The following is a 19,219-nucleotide window of genomic DNA, read 5'->3' on the forward strand; positions in this document are numbered from 1 at the left end:
ACCCTATTCCAGCTTTAGAGCCTTGTGGGAGAGTACATTTCACCTTTTAGTGACTTCCTTTGTGTTTTTCTGCGCAATGCAAGCCTTTTCTACAAACCTGGTAAAAATAATCATAGTTCAGCTGTCTGATAAGCAACCTGCTTCTTTGATTTGATTAGTTTTCATCTCCATAGAGCTGGTAAAACCAGTTCTCTTGGATTTGTTGCAAAACATTGACTGAAAAAGATAAAAGGAGAAGTGAGTGGGTCATTCCAAGAGTGGTTATCAAGCCAAATCAACCGCAATAGAGCAAGCTGTGATTTCTAATTCTTTTGATGTGATCCAGATGAGTTACCTTGAACCCAGCATGTGCAATACAAAGGAAAAAGGGAAAAGCTTGCCTGCAGAAGGTCAGTGGAAAGCCTCAACTGCTCGCTTGGCCTCTATCTGCCAGGGTTTCTCCCTGACTTATCCCTACTAATTTGAAAATTTGAGGTGGATTGTGCCTGCCTCAATTATTACCATGGTGTTCGGAAGGGAATTTCCCCTTTCCCTCATTTCTTCCACATTTATAAATTGGAATTCCTCTGTAGGGAAGACTTGTTCTGTCTCCCTGACTTCTTCACTTGGCTGTTTATTTATACCCCTATAGACTTAAAGATAGAGCTATTATGATATCTTTGGGTTATAATCCAATGGAATCGTTACTTGTTGCTTGAATTGTTCCAGCTTTGGGCTTTGGGAGCTCTTTCAGGTTGGCTTCTGTGCCCTTTTTGCTTTGCACCATCGTTTTTATTGAGCACCTCCTTACTTTCTGGCACCATGAGATTTCCATTTCTCCATAAAGCTCATCAGAAGCACCAGATAATGACTGTCTACTGTAGAGCACTCTGCATGTAATTTCTTTTAATGTAAAGATGATATTAAAGGTTATCAAAGCAAAGTATCATTCATTACATGTAAATTACAGATGTCAAGTCCGAGTACTTGAAGAGAGTGAGCATGACAAGCTGTAAGAGCTTCATAGGCAGAAGCTCGACTGCTTTCCATTTTTATCCAAAATGTTACCACAGCTGAGTAACACAGAGGGGCCTCTTAAGTCATGTGATATCATTTTAAGTGTCACACCTCAGCTATTCTCCATTTCCAAAACGCATCATCCATTCTGGTCGAAATGGGAGTTCCGTGGGACAAAGATGTGATATTAAATGCAACTGTACTTGTTTAGCAATATTCATGAGATGAATTCACGTAATTTGAAATATTGCACTAACTATTCTGTTAAACAACACTCCTTTTAGAGGGAGGCAGGATGAGGAATTACACATCTATTCTTGTCAGCAGCTGGATTTGAATTTTGACATTAACTTCCTCTGGACTGGTCACCAAAAGTTTCTCAAAGCAAGATAAAAGGACAATAGGAACAATTCAGGAGAACCAAATAGTAAGCGTGTGTGTGGGAAAGAATATCCACTTTTGTAATTTAGAGAAATTTAAAATGAAGAAACTTCACAGTGTTTGAGTAGAATTCATACCACTTAGTTTACTTAAGGCAATAAAATTAGGGCACAGCTCAGGATTTTCAAAAATGTTAAGTCTTGCCATCAGTCCTCCTTTGGTGATATAATGATAAGTTTATTGGGGCGCCTAGGTGGCCCCATCAGTTGAGTGTCAGGCTCTTGATTTTGGCTCAGGTCATGATCTCAGGGTCTTGGGCTGGAGCCCCGTGTAGGTCTCTGTGCTCAGTGGGAAGTCTGCTGGAGACTTTTTTCTCTCCTTCTCTCCCTCAAATAAATAAATCTTTTTTAAAAAATGACATATTTATCCATACAGGAAGCATACCCAGATCAAAGAGTAAGGGACAGAGTTCTCTGACTCATGAAGGTATGACTTGAAATAGACCAAAGCAAAAACAAAACACAAAAGTTCAGGTTGGTTGTCTTCACCCATGCAGAGCTGAGAGGAAACATAAACAAGAACACTGTCTTCCTCATGCAGGATAGAGAGATGAATAAGATTAAGCAGGACATGAGACAAGCTGCTGATTTTTTTTTTTTTTTGAGGTCTCTAGGGTTCAGCCACCAGTTTGCTGGGTTTGGAGTATTGGTCTCTGCAACATCCAGGTAAGCTATGGTGGGTAACACTGACGCTGATCAAAGACTTTGGGCCCATTGCTCTTGAACGCATGGGGCAGCCAGCTGAGGATCCTCAGCACCGAGATGCTGGCCCATCATAAATCCAGCTCAGACATCTCCGTGTTGAACCACGCCCAGTCGTTTTCAGAGCCCCGAGTCTTCCTGAGAGAGGGATAGGGTAGCCCAGTGACCCTGGCTTTAGCAAAAAGAACCACCTCTTGAATCAGACAGACCCCAGAGCAGTTCTTCTGAGTGGGGTTCAAGAAAAACAAAGCCCGAGTAACAGTGGGCTTAGCCGGGCTCAGTGAGTTTCAGCGTTTGTCAGCTTTGAGACCCTATGCAAGGCCTCGTGATCCTGATATGCCAAGGCAGGTAATGGGTGAGGCACCACCGACCCCGGAGCAGGTGCAACGAGTGTTCCTCCGTGCCTCCAGCATTGCAAATTCTTCATTTCGGGTTCTTTAATCCCCTCCTTAGGAGTCTGCCACTGATGTCACTACTATCTTCTCAGCAGCTTTGTGGATGCATCTTTTCCCCCTTGGTTAGTGTCTTGTTTAGCTTGCTCAGACACACAGGACAAGCATTTAGAAAGTTGACGTTACTCATCTCTTGCTGGTAAGACCCTGACTGTGAGAGGGTTTGTTTGTTTTTAAGCTAATGAAACAATGATCGGAACATCTTCCTGCCGAAGTCCCAGGATGTAACCAATTTACCAGAGTTGCCCCCAACATCATGGGTGAAGTATGAAGACAGCCCTATATTGGGTAAGGGGTCAGCCTTTATTTGTCCCCTCTGGGTCCACTAACCTTCAGCCTCCTCCGTTTTTCAGGGGCCAGTGATTTAATTTCTTAATTGTTTTCTCTTTTTGAATGTCTCCCGTCTATTTCACTATCTCTTCCTACCACCAGATGGTGGAAAGGGAAAAGGAAATAACCGGATGGTAAATGAATGTGGTCCTGGCCGGCAGAGTATTTATGGCGAAAGGTGTAGTGGTGAATGGACCCAAAAAGGAGCTTGTGAGTTACCTGTGAATTCCCTGTTTTTATTTCGGTGCCTATTCAAAGGTCGGTGGCCCAGGTCCGGGCGTCTGTGTGGCACAGTCAGTACTCTGCTGGGGAAGGAAGTCTGCCCTTGTCTCAGGAGAGTCTTGGGAACATCAGAGCCTGGGAACACAGCTGAGCAACCCAGCCCCACCTGGCCCAGGCACGGGGTCGGGGTGAGGGGTCCCTGCGGGGGTCCCTGGTGCGAGGCGATGTGCCCCACCAGTCCTGCTACGTTCTTCTCTGTCTGCCCGAATCTCCATTCCACCGCCGGCTATAAGCCGAAGTCGCCCTTGGCCGGCCTTTCCCACGCTGCTCTGAATGGATGTAGCATTTCTCTCCCTCCATAGGGACCCCTTCTCCTGCCTTCCCAACAGCCCGCGGCGTGACAGCTTATTTTGGGTTGCCTTGATCCCCGATCCCGGGGATCAACACCCTCAGCAGGTGTTCATTCCCTCACCCACCCACGGTCTCCCCTCCCCCGGCTCGTCCTCCACCTCTCGTCGCACGCTCTGGATCTGCCGCTTCCACCTCCTTTCCCACGTGCTCCCCTCTCGGACGCCCCCTCCCCCACGACCCCCCCTCCGGTCTCGAGGAGTCTCGCGGCATTTCCCGGGGCGTAAGCCGAGCCGCCGCGGGTGTGGGGCGGCCTCGCGAAGCTGGGTCCCTCTCCCGCGGGCGGTAAGGGGGGCGCCCAAGCGCCGCGGCCACAGGGACGCCCCGGGCGCCGGTCCCGCCCCGGACAGGCCCCGCCCCGGACAGGCCCCGCCCCGGACAGGCCCCGCCCCGGACAGGCCCCGCCCCTCGTTGGCCCCGCCCCCGCCCCGGCGGCCGCGCGTCCCCGGCAGGCTGAGCCGCAGGAGCTTCGCGGCGGCGGCGGCGGCGAGGAGGGGGGAGAGCGGGCTGCGCGGCCGCGGCTGCCGGGCGCTGGGCTGGGCGGCGCTTCTTCTTCTTCTTTTTTTTTTTTTTTTCGCAATTTCCACTCGCGGGGAGCAGGAAACCCGGCGCAGCCGGGCGCAGCGGGCCGCGATGCAGCAGCAGCAGCAGCACCAGCAGCAGCAGCAGGAATCGCCCCGGGGCAGCAGCGGCAGCAGCAGCAGAGGCAGCAGCGGGCGGCGCTGAGCCGCCGCGGCGGTCGCTACTGAGGAGAAAGCCGGCCCAGCCGCCGCCGCGTCCCGACCCTCGCGCCCCAATCCCCGCGCCCCGGTCCCGGCGTCCGACCCCCGCGCCCGCCTCCGCCAACTTTCACGCTGCCTCGGCGGCCCGGCCCGGCTCGACGCCAATGGGTGAGTAGGGGACTGCCCGCGCCGCGGCGCCCGGGTGTCCACCTCAGCCTGCGGGCGGCGCGCCTGTCCCGGGACCGCGGAGTCGGGAGGACGCCCCGGGGGCAGGGCCCTGGCGGGTGACACCGCGGTGGGCACCCTGCCTGCCTCGTGCACCCCCGTTCCCTCCCACTCGCGTCCCTGCTGAGCCCGCGCGGCACCGACGGGAACCCCCGGGGGGCCTGGGCGGAGGATCGCGGGCCGGCCCGGGGCAGCTGAGGCTGAGGGATGCAGGGGGTGTGGTTGGCTCTTCGGGTGGGCGGGGAGAGTTTTGTCTTGGCCATTTTCTCGCCCCAGCGCGCCCTCCTCTGCGCGGAGGACGTGGGTCCTGGGAGCTGGTGGGCTCCGGCCCAGCGCGGGGTTCGCGGTGTCTGTCCCCCCGGCCCCCCGCGGGGGAAGCCAGAATCTCGGGGTCTCGGGGCGGCCAGGGGCTGGGGGCCGACGCGGGGGTGGTGCTGCGGGAAACGCCCCAGTACCCGGCCTGGCGCGCCGTCCTCTGGCCCTGAGCGCCAGGCGCGTCTCTGGGAGCCCCGCTCCCCCCGGCCCTGACCCCCTCTCTGCCTGCCTGCCTTCTCCCAGTCTGGCGAGCTCTCCGCCCCGTGATGCTCAAAGGCCACTTCCTACATCCTCTAAGTCTGAAGGCTCTGGGAACTGGAGCTGGCGATTCAGTCCTCGATTTACTGATCGAACAGCAGTTCCAAGTAGGCAACTAACCGTTAGGTCCCCCGGGTCCCACCTGGTGTAGACTCTGGCGTATTGGAGCCGCCTTGCCCAGAGGATCTGGCACTTTCTTGGGCAAAGGACTTGTGATTGCCTGGGCTAGCAATCATGTGGCCCACCCAGTTAAGGTTCTTGCTGGCAGCCAGGCTCTGTCTTTCATACCTTTGGCAGATTATTTTTGGGTGTTTCTAGGCCAGGCAGAGGAAGGCTGTAGATCATAATAAATCATAATAGAGTGAGACCTTTCTGTGTTCAGGTAATAGGATTTGAGGAGGCGAGTCCAGCACTGATAGGCAAGCTGTCATAGGATGCTCCCGAAGACGGATGCGCTGGAACGGGGAAGGTTTAACCCAATCAGTTGTTGACAGGCAGTTAAAATCCCATTTGCGGTCATTTGCCAAAATGGTTTTCCTTTTCTAAAGTGGTGGCAATTTGATGGCCTCTCGGCTTCAATGTCACTTTTTTCTCAGTGCCCTTCTCTGGTCCCTGCACAACCTCCAGTCTAAATTAGTTTCTCTGTTACCCTTTCTCCTATTGCACCTTTTTAAAAATAGCGGTATTACATATTTATTTGTGTTAACATTTATCTCCCCTGTCAGCTCAATGACTGTAAGGACAGAACTGTGTTGGCACTGTTTTGCTCACCACTGCTTGCTTTGATGTGGAGCAGGCCCTCAATAAATATTTATTGACTGACTGACTGAATGAATGAATGAGGGGGTATGACACTCTCCTGCCTGATGGAAGACAAAACACTTAGCTTAATGCTCTTGTTTTGCTTTGGCACCTGGTAAGATGATTTAATTTACTAACAGAAATATATACTTTAAACATTACTGATTGCCTTAGTAACAGGTTGCTTTTTCCTGAGGCAACCAAATACGATATTTTGATCACCTTTCCTTTTTTGTGTGTCCCGAGAGGGTTGCACAAAAAAAAGAAGTTAAATACAAATGTCTTCTGTGGCTGGATTGTGCTTTCTGTATCTCAGAGGGAAGAGGAGTCCAGGTTAAGAAGAAACAGACCTGTTTATTATTCAACTCTGAACTGTTTTCATTATCTAGAGCTTCCTAAGAAAATTACAGACTGCTTCTGCAGTTTATAGCCCTTTCAAGCTTAATCTTTTTTTACTGTGACCATTACAAAACCGAGGGGGTGCAGAAACTGATTTTCATTTATTTCAGGTGTTAATACTTAGAGGTGATAAGATTAAAATGAATGCTGTGATTTAATTCATTAACATGTATATAGTGGGACTTAAGATGTCTATAGTAGTTTATGGCTAAAGATTGCCTGCTATTTTCTTTTTCTTTTTTTTCTTAGTGGGGGTGGGGGTGAGACAGGGAGAGAGAAACATAAGCAGGCTCCACACCCAGTGCAGATCCCAAAGTGGGGCTTGATCCCACAACCCTGAGATCATGATCTGAGCCGAAATCAAGTCAGACACTTAACTGACTGAGCCACCCAGGCACCCTGAAGAGTTGGTTGTTTTTTTTAAGATTTTATTTTTAGGTAATCTTTATGCCCAATGTGGGGCTTGAACTCACAACCCTGTGATCAAGAGTTGCATGCCCCACCAACTGAGCCAGCCAGACGGCCCCCACACCTGTTATTTTCTAAAGCATCTTCAGCAGTGTATTTGTGATGAAGTACAGGTATTTAACAATTGATTCTGTATGTCTTCTGATGGAGCTACCCAGTAGTGCCATTTCTGAAACGGGCGTATGTCCACACACAGGCACGGCCCCCTTCTCCGATCCCCCAAGTCTCCTTGGTTTTCAAAAGATTTCACCAGTATATCACTTTGATACACTTGCATTCTTACTTGGCCTGGTAATGATTTTTCTGTTGATGGCTAATGCAGTAAAATTGTATTATATAGTCTTTAATCTGAAAAATAACCGAAGAGCATCAAATCCCTAACTCTGAAATGAAGCCAGTTAGTTGTAAAATGGCCTCTTACAAAAGCCCATCAGAATATGCCCTCAGAGCTTGCAGGCAGATGCCTGCAGTGCCACATCTAGGGAAAGCCTCTTGTAATTACAATTGCACAAATATTAACGATTCACATCTGTGAACAGTGGAGGATTTGCAAGCCCAGCAAATGATTTTTGTTTAGAAAATTCCAGAGTAACAACAAAGTTTGGACTGTTTTTAGCAATATATTGTTTTGGTGGGAGATTGCTTTATGGCTAAACTAAAACTAGAATGAATGTAATGTGTTGGTCTCCACAAACATTCTAAAGTTAAAAATGGAAGAAAAGACTCTACCTTTATCGCTCATAACCCTTACTTTACCCCCTTATAGTCCTCATGGTCCTGGCAAAACCTTGCTACCTTCCTGGTTGCACAGACCTTCAGTTCCTTTGGCAATACGAACATTCTCTCATCAGCCCTTCTATTTGAATTTATTTTAAAGTAGATTGCATACAGTGGTCAGCATTCATCCATTCACCCATCTATCCATGCAGTGTTTATTGATCTGCTTTGTGCCAGGCATTGTACTAGGAACAGGCACGCAACACACACAGACTTGCCAGCTTGGGCTTTTCTGGCTAGTGGAAGAGGTAGGCCTGGATGCAGTACCCATGATAATACGAAATTAGAAACCCTGCTGGTCTTACGAAAGATTAGAGAGGGGCAGTGTGATTTAGGCTGCAGAGGGTGGGAACGATGTCTTTGAGGAGGTTGTGTTTGAGCTGAAATCTGAAAATTGGGTAGGGGTTGGCACTGCCCCCCTCCCCGGCCCCAATACACCTGGTGTGGAACAAGCAGTTCTCTCGAGGCAGCGATGGACCGCAGGGAGCTGTGTGGGCCTGTTCCACACGGAGGACTGGGCCTGTGGCAGGGGCTTTAGGGGAGCTTTTAAGGAGGCCAGCTGTTCTCTGGACTGGAGGCTGGCCGGAAGCGAGGTAATTCCATGATTGGGGCCCTTGGTAGACCTTATCAAGCAGCAGGGAAGACAGGACAAAGGCTGTGAATGGTAAAGAAGCAGCAGTCACTCATATGAGCCAGGATCGGGGGATGTGTGGGGACTTCTGTGGTTTGGACAAGGTTCGCTTGTTCTCCGTGTTCAGACGGGATTACAGAGTGGTCTTGTTTTGGTCTTGTCCCATCCCGGTCACAGAGTGGCCTTGTCTGATGTTGGTGTCCTGGGAATTGTCTGGTCAGTGGAGGAGACTGCCCGGCCTGCTCCCGGATGGCCGGGGCTGCTTTTCTGAGCTTACTAAGTGATAAAGGGGGGCAGGGAAGAGGAGGTGATCGGGGAGGACATGGCCCTGTAGGTGTATTTTGTGGCTGCTTCCTTAACATGGGCCAGCTCTGGTCTGCGGACTGTTCTACATTAAGCGCAGTGGATACCTGAAATACAGGGCAAGAGATACAGAGCCACACAGAGCAAGCTGCTGAGAACCAAAGTCAAGGCCGCTCTTAATGGAAGGATGAGGGCCGGAAAATACTTGAATCCCTTCATCATGAGAGGAGAGTCTGATACAGTGATTCTCAGAGTGTGGTCCCCCAGCCAGCAGGATCGGCCTCTCTGGGATCTTGTTAGAGATGCACATTTTCTGGCCACCATTTCTACCTACTGAAGGAGGAAGGGGGCATGGGGGGTGGGGGTGGAGCCCAGCAATTTGTGTTTTTTTCTTAAGATTTTATTTATTTATTCATGAGAGAGAGAGAGAGAGAGGCAGAGACACAGGCAGAGGGAGAAGCAGGCTCCATGAAGGGAGCCCGATGTGGGACTCGATCCCAGGACTCCAGGATCACGACCTGGGCTGAAGGCAGGCGCTAAACTGCTGAACCACCCGGGCTGCCCAGCAATTTGTGTTTTAAGGAGACCCCCAGTGGTTCTCATGCATGGTCAAGGTCGGGGCATAGAACCTCCTTGCCTTGCAGGTGAGAAAGCTGAGCTTCAGAGTATGTGGGTCACTGAGGAGCACATGGGCACTCTGGTCAAATATAAGATATTGTTATAAGTGACACATGGCATTAGAGAAGGAGAAAAATATGTTCCTAGTTCAGAACAAACCTCTGTGGAGTCACTAGAACAGTACACTGTTGATTCTTCCATGAACCACATCCATGCCAGACCCCAGCACCTGGGCATTAGTGACACTAGCTGGCCCATCTCGGTGATGCTCGGATGTTTACCAGAGCATCACACCAGTCTTTTCTTCTTTAGAAGGGACATTAAAATACATTGTTAGGGATGCCTGGGTGGTTCAGCAGTTGAGCATCTGCCTTCGGCTTAGGGCATGATCCCGGGTTCGAGTCTTGCATGGGGCTCCCGCGGGGAGCCTGCTTCTCCCTCTGCCTGTGTCTCTGCCCCCCACCGTGTCTCTCATGAATAAATAAATAAATCTTAAAAAAATAAAAAATAAAATACATTGTTAGCATTATTAGAGTTTTTGATATTTGTTCTTGATTTTTCTGTACCTGGTATCTGTGTTAGCTTCTGATTGCTGCTGTCATAAATTACCAAACACTTGGTGCCCCCAAATGTCATCAGTTTATTATCTTTAAAGTTCCGGAGATCAGAAGTCCAATATAGGTCTCACTGGGCTAAGATCAAGATGTGGGCAGGACTGCATTCCTTCTGGAGGCTCTAGGGGAGAATCCCTTTCCTTGCTTTTTCCAGTTTCCAGAGCCTTCTGCATTCCTTGGCTCATGGCCCACTTGCATCTTCCAAGCCAGCAATGGCTGGCCAGGTTTCTTTCATATCACGTTACTCTGATACCGACTCTTCTGCTTCTCTCTGCCATGCTTAAGGAGGGCGGGAACTGCATCTGTTTGGTCATTGTGTCCCTGTGCTGGCACATGGGAAGCCCAAAATTGATATTGGTGGAGTTAAAGTTAATTATTATTCCTAACCTTCTAGCCAACTTCACCTGGGTGTGTCTTAGACACTACAAACAGCCTGCTATCCACTGTGCTCAGTACTTCTCCTCCCTAGTCCCCATTTCCTGGAGGGTACCAACACCTTTCCTGTCACTTCCATAGCTATTCCACTGTTTGCTTCACCTCTTCTTCCTTTCCCTTCTCCCTTCTCTCAGCTCTTTCCAGTGTACAGTCGAGCTCCAAGTGTTTCTGGAATTAACCCCATGTCACCACTCTTCTGTAGATGCTTTAGATCCTGAACACCTTAGCAAAGCCTTTGAGAAGCTCGGCAGCCACCCCTGCCTTGGTTTGTTCCATGCTTGTTCAGGCGTCTCAGCCTTGCCCATGCAGTTCCCTTCATGGGGAAGAGATTCCACCCTCTTCTCTGCCTTCTAGTCTGTCTTAGGTTCCTCTTGCCGTGGTAACAAAATACTACAAATCCAGTAGCTTAAAACAGCATACATTTGTAATCTTACACTTCTGGAGGTCAGAGGTCCAAAATGGGTCTTACTGGGTTGATATTAAGGGGTAGGCAGGGCTTCATTCCTTCTGGAAGCTCTAGAGAAGAATCTATTACCTTGCCTTTTCCAGCTTCTGGAAGAGGCGCCCACACTCCTTGGCTTGTGCCCACATCACTCTAACCTCTGTTTCTGTCGTCACATCTCCTCTCTTACTCTGAACCTCCCGCCTCCCCTTTTTTATTTTTATTTTTTTATTTTTTTATTTTTTAATAATTATCTTTTTTTTAAAATTTTATTTATTTATTTATGATAGTCACACAGTGAGAGAGAGAGGGGCAGAGACACAGGCAGAGAGAGAAGCAGGCTCCACGCACCGGGAGCCCGATGTGGGACTCGATCCCGGGTCTCCAGGATCGCGCCCTGGGCCAAAGGCAGGCGCCAAACCGCTGCGCCACCCAGGGATCCCCGGCCTCCCCTTTTTTAAAGACCGTTATGCTCTGTTGGACCTGCCTGGATAAGTCAGGCTGTCCTCCCCATCTCAGGCCCCTTAAGCAATCTGACAAGTCCTGTTTGCCATGGGAAGAACATATTCACAGGTTCTGGGGTTTCAGATGTGGACATCTTTAGGGGGCTGTTAGACAGTCTACTATGCCTCTTGTTAATCTTTGGAGGCTTGCTCCAAAGATTGCTATAGAACACATCATCTTGTATGAAGTCTGTTCATCTCCGACAGGGTGTCCCCAACTTCATTGCCCTGGCTCATTGCCCAGCATGCACTAAGTGCCGTGTGTCACTGAATGAATGAATGAGTAACCCTTTCACCCAAGTGTGGTTCCTGCTTGAAATTCTCGGAAAGCTGTTGGCTGCCAGGGGTGTGCGTGCATTTCTGTAAGATCCCCCAGGGCCGACGTGCTGACAGGGTCTGTTTGCTGACAGTTCATGGTGGCCTCCACCACAGTGGATGAGAAGGATAATGCTGCATGTCACACAGCTTCAACAAACCACTGCAGAGACAAGAAAGAAAATTCTCTCTGGCAGGAGTTCTCGACCAGGGGCAGTTTTGCCCTGCAGGGGAACATTTGGCAATGGCTGGAGACACTTGGTTGTCACAGCTGGTGTGGGGAGGGCAGTCTACTGGCATCTGAGGGCCAGAGATGCTGCCACACATCCTACGATGTACACGACAGCCCCCCAGCAGTTATCCGGCCCCAAAAGTGGGGGAAGCCTGCTCTGAGTGTTACACAGATGGTTGAGGTGCCATTTCCTTTCTTAATCATCAGCTGCTCTGGACACAAGGTCTCCTCTGTAGCCACAGCCTTTGTTTTATGAATAAATCAAGAGGTCACTGGAAAGAAAGCAGGGCTGGGCTCTTTGGCATTCTTTCACCATTTTGTCCTCTGAGTAGAAAGTGTCTTAACACAGCTCATGCTCCTCTGTCACTCCCTGGGTCGCAAAGTTGTTAAACTTCTTTCTCCTGTGTTTGGCTTCCCTGATGTGTTGCCTTCCTAGTGGGACGTGCTTATGTGCCGAGTGGCAGATGGTGGGTCCTTCTGCCACTCACACATCAGTCCCTGGAACTGAAGAGCTGGAAAGGTCCTTGGCAGTCATGGCAGCCCACACCGTCAGATGATGAGACTGCGACTCTGAGAACCAGAGTGACAAGGTCCCCTGGCTGCAGGACCCTGCTTCCTGGAAATGGGAAAGAACCAGCCCCGCATACAGGTAGGCTCTCAGTAAACGTCAGGGTCCTGCTTCGCCCAGGGAGGCTCTTTCTACAGGCTGTTTCCCTAGTAAATTTTTTTTAAGATTTTATTTATTTATTCATGAGAGACACAGAGAGAGAAAGAGGCAGAGAGAGAAGCAGCCTCCATGCAGGGAGCCCGATATGGGACTTGATCCTGTGACTCGAAGATCATGCCCTGGGCCAAAGGCAGGTGCTAAACCACTGAGCCATCCAGGGATCCCTCCCTGGTAAATTTTTTTAAAAAATAGCTTTATTGAGATATAATTCACATATCTTACAATTCACTCATCTAAAGTGTGCAGTTCAGTGGTTTTTGGCATATTACATTATTAGTTTTTAAAATCGTGATGAAATAGCTTGAACCAAATTTGCCGTTTTGACCATTTATAAGTCCTCAGTTTCATGGCATTAAGTACGTTCACAGTGTTGTGCAACTAGCCCCGGTGTCTGTTTTGAAAACGTTTTCATCACCCTTCCCTGGCAAGTGTCGAACTTGAAGCATAGAATCCATGTCCCACGGGGGCTCCTGGCCACCCGAGCACTTTGGAGAACACCGGGTGGGAGCCCAAGGGACCCAGTTAAGATTCCAAAGCAACACAGGAAAAGAGAAAGTATAGCTTTGTTGATTTTGAATGTTTTTGGTCAGTGTTTCCTTTGGGAGGCACTTCATCTTTGCTCTGTCCCTCTAGCCACCTCCCCAAGTTACACCCCTCTCACCCCTTGGGGGACTTGTGAATTTCCTTTTCCATCCTGAAGCATTTGTGTGTTAGTTGCTTGGATAACCTCTTGGCAATTACTGGGGTTCATTAGGATATTTCAGTCACGGGAGAAAGCACTGCACCGCCAAACCAATCCCTCGAATCTGCACATAGAAGGTTGACAGAGTTGTACCTTTCTTTGCCCGAATTCTTTTAGTTGGCAAAGGTACACGGGCATCCTGGGTGACTGTGAGCACTTGGTTTTCAACCTGATTGTTCTTTTATGGCTAAATATCTTACAGGCAAGTCTACAGTTTTCATTAGGGGACGCTTCAACAAAGCAAAATGCAGCTCGTGGGCCTTACTGCGGTGATAAACTGTGCTTATACTTAGCTTCGGGAAGAAAAAACACTAATAAGAAAAAAATCCTCAGTGACGTTTGTCCTCACTGAACTGTATTCAGTGGGCAAGAAAAGCCCAGTAAAGGCCTTAAGCTGATTTCCTTTCAGTGGCCACGGAAGTTGTGTGCCCCCCCCAACCCCCGCTGGTCTGCCCCCAGGTGGGGGACAGAGTGGCAAGATGAAGTGCTATTCGATTCATACTGCTGTTTCCTCCTCAGTGTCTTGGATTAAATACTATAAATATTGAATTGCTCATTAATTATTCACTTTGCCTAACAAATTTAAGTCCTTAAGCCCCTGAGTGCAGCATGTATAGATGGTTTAAATCACCATCTCCTTTTCACCATTTCAACTTCTTATCAGTCAGTATGTAAACACCAGCTCTTGTGTTTCTGTTGGATTTTTCTGGACTGTTCTAGGCTTGGAAGGGTTTGGGCCCTGTTCTAGGTCTGGTCCTCTGGGACTGCACTAGTTTTATTCATCACACACCCACTCCCTGTGTGAAAAGTCTTTAATTAGCTTAGTGTCCTCCCTAATTATTCCAACTAGTTCTCATTTTTGTGCCTAGAGCTGGAAGGAGGTGCTTGAATGTTGTTTTGGATAAGAACTGGAAAAGGCCTTCCTGGCTTTGCTCTCTTCTCCTCTTAGCCAGCTTCTTCATGGATATTCATTTTCTTCACCAGACTGTTCTGGATGCTACCTTCTGCCTGAATATTTTACATGCTAGCTTCTGGGTAAAATTCATTTGACATGAATGGCTTCTTAAATGGGCATTGCCTTCCTCCTGTTTTGATCATTCAAAAACCAAACACCAAAACCCCTCTTCACTATGAACAAAATGGGATAGTTTTTCATCACTTAACCAGCAATTTCTCACTACCCTCTTGTTCTCAATAAAATATTAGGTGGACAACAGAGGTGTCAACCCAAATACAGTCTGTCAATTAGCTCCTTGTTGACACCTAAGCAGGTTGGGCAGAGCAAGTGTTGGGAAATTGATGGTGATGTTTTAGCTTAATTGCTACCTTTGAATGTCAGGAAAGAAATGAAAAGAAAGTAATTAGCCTTGGGGGGTCTGGGCAGAGAATAGGAATAGTGGGCTCACAATTGAGGGCAAAATTTGCAAAGGGAAGCAGTTCTCAGTGCTCATCCCTTTGTTGGGCATCGAGCCTACAGCTGCTTGCTGGGGAAATTTTAAAAACATATTTTAAAGTCAGTTTCTGGAAGAGGTTATACATCCATGTGTTTCAAAATTCAGAAGGAGCTAAGTGCTCACAGTGACAGGTGTCCTTCCTAATCCCAGTCTTCCAGATTCTCTGGTGGTCCCTCCACCTCCCCCTACTCCAGCACCCCCACCCCCTCCAGGCTGCCTGTGTTTTATTTCTCCCAAATTCTTCCAGGCAGGGTTCATGCCTGTACCAGCACACAGGCATTTCCATTATTTCTCCCTCCATTTTATGTTATGATTAATTGCTGATAGAACTTCTTATTTTTTCTTTAAGATTGATTGATTGATTGAGAGAGTATGCAAGGGGAAGGGCAGAGAGGGAGGGAGAGGGAAAGGAAGAGAATCTCCAGCAGACTCCATGTTGAGCCCTGAACCCGATGATGTAGGGCTCAATCTCAGGGCCCCAAGATCATGACCTGAGCCTAAACCAAGAGTCCAACACTTATTCTGACACCCCAGCGCCTGAAGGGACCAGAGAACTTTTGTGTAGCTGGTGGCTTCCTCCCCTGGGGATGTGCATCAGAGCTGTATGCCTGGGTCTTCTTCATCTGATTTTGATGGGCTGACAGGCATATTTTGGGAGAGTTCCCTAGGAGATGCTGCTGTTTACTCCTTAGCTTTGGATCTTAACTGATCAAGACCATGCTTCTTCACTGGGTTAGGGCTGTCTCCTGCTTCATATTGTGTGTGTGTGTGTGCAAGCATGCATGCATGCACGAGTGTGCAAGCATGTGCAGTAAGGACTTTCTTCAAGTGAGGAAGCCAAGCAGACCCTGTTCATCTGAAAAGGAGGGCTTATTACAGGACCACAGGGGCCTCTCATGCAACCCAAGGGCCCCAGGGAGCCCCAGAACCAGGGATGGGCCAGCTGCCCCACGTGCTATCTGACCATCTCTCCTCCCTGCCCCTGTCCCCCTTTTGCTTTCTGTGCGACTCATTCATGGGGCATATGCCACAGTTCCAGCCACTGTTAAGAATGACTTGATTCATCATCCCAGTTCCAAATTCCTATTAGCAAGACTGAGCCCACTGTAGTCAGTGTCACCCACTGAAGATACACAGGTGACTGCTGTGAGCCCACTTCTGTGAGGGGAATGACGTGCCCAGTTCAGGTCCCGTGCAAATGTAAATGAAGGAGGGTCTGCTTGGTGCCAGGTGTGTGCTAGGCACTGGGGCAGCCATGATCCAAATGAAACCCTGCCCCTGGGAGCAGTGCTGATGAGATGGGGGGACTTGGGGGCCACTCTTGGGGCAGACACTATAAATGGGGATGCATGAATGCCATAATCCAGAATACCTGAAAGTGCCCTGTGCCCATTTTTCTTGGCTTTCTCTTGACAAAGGGGTGATTGGTGTGAGGTGGTGCTGGAGCCTTTGAGGATGTTCCATCCGTCTTTGGAGTCCCTTTCATAAGGCTCCCTTGAGGAAGGGCTCCTGGCCATGCCAGCCACAGTTGTGCTTCCAAGTGAGAGTGAGCGAGTGATGGGGTTATTTGTATCCTTTTGAGACCCCAATCGTGTAACTCACCTTCATTTTCCTTTTGCATGGGCAGCACGTAAAAACGTGTAGATGTGGCTTTGGGGGCATTTGGATGGGTGATGATAGCACACTGTGGGGTAGGGTAGAGTTGTGACACTATCTGGCACTTTTAGGGAACCTGTGGGTTTTTAAATGGAGGAAGAGATCAAGGCATTGTGAAAAACAGACACTGCCTGGTGATGAGTTAACTGCCCAGTCGGAGAGACAAAGAAGAGAGGGGGCAGGGGACTGTCCCCCTAGTGTCTGGCCTGTTGCTTCTCTCCAGCCTCAAGCCTTCTCTCCTCTGCACTTTCTCCTCCACACCCTTTTTTGGGCACCTCACTCTACCTCCAATCCCTCACTCCCCCCACCCCAGTTCTCTCTCCCACCCTCCTACCACCTCCCCTTCACTCGTCCCTGTTGGCTCTCTCCTCTGCTGCCTCCCAAGTAATTCCTCTTCCCTCCCTCCTCCCACCTTCTCCCCCCACTTTTTTCTTTGTTCCCCCTCTTTCCTCACACCCTCCCCTAGCACCCTCTCTGTCTCCCTCCCCCACATCTTGTCACCCCCACCCTTTCCCCAATTTTCTCTTTTTTAAAAGATTTTATTTATTTATTCATGAGAGACACAGAGAGGCAGAGACACAGGCAGAGGGAGAAGCAGGCTCCATGCAGGGAGCCCAACATGGGACTCGATCCCAGGACTCCAGGATCATGCCCTGGGCCGGAGATGGGTGCTTAACTGCTGAGCCACCCAGGTGTCCCCCCCCCCCATTTTCTCTTCCTTTGAACCCTGTCATTCTCAACTGTCCACCTCTAGCCCCTCTACCCAGCCTCCTCTCAACTTCTTGCCCTCCCTCTCTTTCTCTCCTTCCCTTCCCAGAGCCCCTCTCTTTTTTGTCCCTTTTCCCTCTGCTTTCCTTTTCCTTTTCCCTTTCCCTGTCCCTTTTCCTTTCCTTCCCTTTCCCTTTTCCTTTTCCCTTTCCTTTCCTTTCCTTTCCTTTCCTTTTCTGTCTGTCTCTCTTTCCTTCCGTCTTTCCCACCTCCTCACTGTTCCACCCTCTCTCTTCCTCAGCCCTCCTCTCCTATGTCTGTCTGTCCCCCCTTCTCACCCCTGTTCCTTCTTCTCCACACCCCTGCCTTTTCCTCCCTCCTTACCATTCTTCGGCTTCCGTCCTCTTCCTCCTGCCCCTCTTTTCCCACCCTCTACCTCCTGTCTCCTCCACCTCCTCCTCTTCTTCCTCTCCCTCCCCAACACCCTGTCATTTCCTCAGGGCCCCTTCTCACAACCCTCCCCTTGCTTCCTGAGAGCTCTCCCACCATTGTTGCCCTGGCCTCCAAATTTCCCACCCATGTCACCCCATCACCATCACTACCTCCTTTGCTCAGTACAAGTACTGTGGCCATGAGATGAGGTGAAACTGTCCTATCTTCAGTGCAGTCTCAGGTCACAAAGCCACAGCAGGAGGTGTGGGCCCCCTGGGGGAGAAGAAACCTTGGCCAAGTGGTTGGGGGTGTGGGCTTGTGGGAGGAGCCTCTGCCACTGCCCCAGGCTGGAGGTTTGGGGGGAGCCTGGGCTGAGGGTGAGGGGGGAGCCCAGGACTGGGGGTGTGGGGGCAGCCGGTGGCGGTTTGGTCTCCCTGTCAGCTGGGGCTCACCTTGCAGGACCTGCCTGGGAACTGGCGGTTCTAGGCTACTTCTATTTCTAGCTCCAATATTCTCGAACCTTAAATTTCTTTGCTATAAATATATAGCGACTATATTATAGGGTTTAGAAAATAGTAAGCAGGAGAATTTAAATTGACAGCCCAAACTGTACTTTGATGCAGCCACTATCATTTTATTTTGGTGTATGTCTTTTCAGTCTTTTTACTGCATACTTGTGGATATGTGTGCATGGATTGTAATAAATGTAATTGTATGGCCTGGTGTTTTGTTTTGTTTTTGTTTTTTACCTTCATAGCCATCTTCAAAGCCAGTGTTTTTAGTTGCTGAATATCCGAGCTCACAGTTCTCAGTTTATTTAGCCATTTCCCTCTCATTTGAGCAGTTAGATTGTTTACATAATCTTGATATTATAAATAGGGATATGATGGACATCATTTTCCTTTTTATCCCTTAAGAAATTCAGGTTGTAGGTAGGGTGTCATTTTATATCCATTCCTTGGTTCCCATAGCCCCCACAGTGATTAGAATGGCCGGTGATAATGAAGATGATGATGATGATGGAGAGGACTTGAGTCTGTGGGGATTATTACATGGGGATCGGTGGGGTACTTGCCGTCCTGTGCTTGCTTTCAGTTTTAGTTCAAGAAACTATGTGCTTGGGCAGCCCGGGTGGCTCAGCGGTTTAGTGCTGCCTTCAGCTCAGGGCCTGATCCTGGAGACCTGGGATCAAGTCCCACGTCAGGCTTCCTGGATGGAGCCTGCTTCTCCCTCTGCCTGTGTCTCTGCCTCTCTCTCTCTCTCTCTCTGTGTGTCTCTCATGAATAAATAAATAAAATGTTAAAAAAAGAAACTATGTGCTCACTTGGCTTATCATCTCTTCTGTACTATATGTGCTTCATGTGCGCGCGCGCGTGTGTGTGTGTGTGTGTGTGTGTGTGTGAGAGAGAGAGAGAGAGAGACAGGAATAGAGACCGGAGTGGGGGAAGAGAGACACCTCTGAAGGAGATTGCTAGCGTGCCTTTCATAGTCCACAGCACCGTACCCTTTTCATTGTGCCATTTTGAGGTGATTAATCTTGGTTTAGCATTCAGGTGTGAGATTAAGGTATACACAGTGAAAGGTGAAACCCTTGGGGGTTTGGTTCCTTCTGTTTCTTTTCCCCTTCCCTCCTTCCACTCACTTCATGCCCTGACTGGCATTGAAAGGATCTTTTCCAGAACCACAGGGAAAACTGTGTCTTGGAGGCCCTGGGTCCTCAGTGTGACTATATTTTGCTGGGATGTGGGTCTAAGTCATGTGCCGACAAAGGAAAGGCCATGGCTGTAATAACCCTCCCATGTTTCTGAGCTTAGCTTTGTGTCCTCATCATACACTCCCTGAAAAATGTTATGCTTTTAGCTTTGAAGGGCAACAGGTGAGGCTGGTAAGAC

General features: G+C 49.3%; 1 protein-coding gene across 11 annotated transcripts in view; it reads left to right on the top strand.

The window, feature by feature from the left end:
- The first annotated feature begins 267 nt into the window (after positions 1-267).
- SH3KBP1 (SH3 domain containing kinase binding protein 1) overlaps positions 268-19,219 on the top strand; it is a 339,164-nt gene continuing 320,212 nt past the window's right edge. For 2 of the 11 annotated variants that reach the window (XM_072817109.1, XM_072817113.1), the window contains exon 1: positions 4,300-4,440. Coding sequence is in view for 1 of the 11 variants with exons in the window: in XM_072817106.1 (XP_072673207.1) it covers positions 3,111-3,130; positions 4,151-4,440 (310 nt within the window). In the remaining 10 variants the exon portion in view is untranslated. Of the gene's footprint in view, positions 390-2,042; positions 2,103-2,768; positions 2,879-3,022; positions 3,131-4,150; positions 4,441-12,107; positions 12,258-19,219 lie in introns of those variants that run through there. The other 9 variants (XM_072817102.1, XM_072817101.1, XM_072817106.1 and 6 more) reach the window with 8 other exon arrangements.

Source organism: Canis lupus, chromosome X (assembly GCF_048164855.1).
Source record: "Canis lupus baileyi chromosome X, mCanLup2.hap1, whole genome shotgun sequence".
NCBI classification, from domain to species: domain Eukaryota; kingdom Metazoa; phylum Chordata; class Mammalia; order Carnivora; family Canidae; genus Canis; species Canis lupus.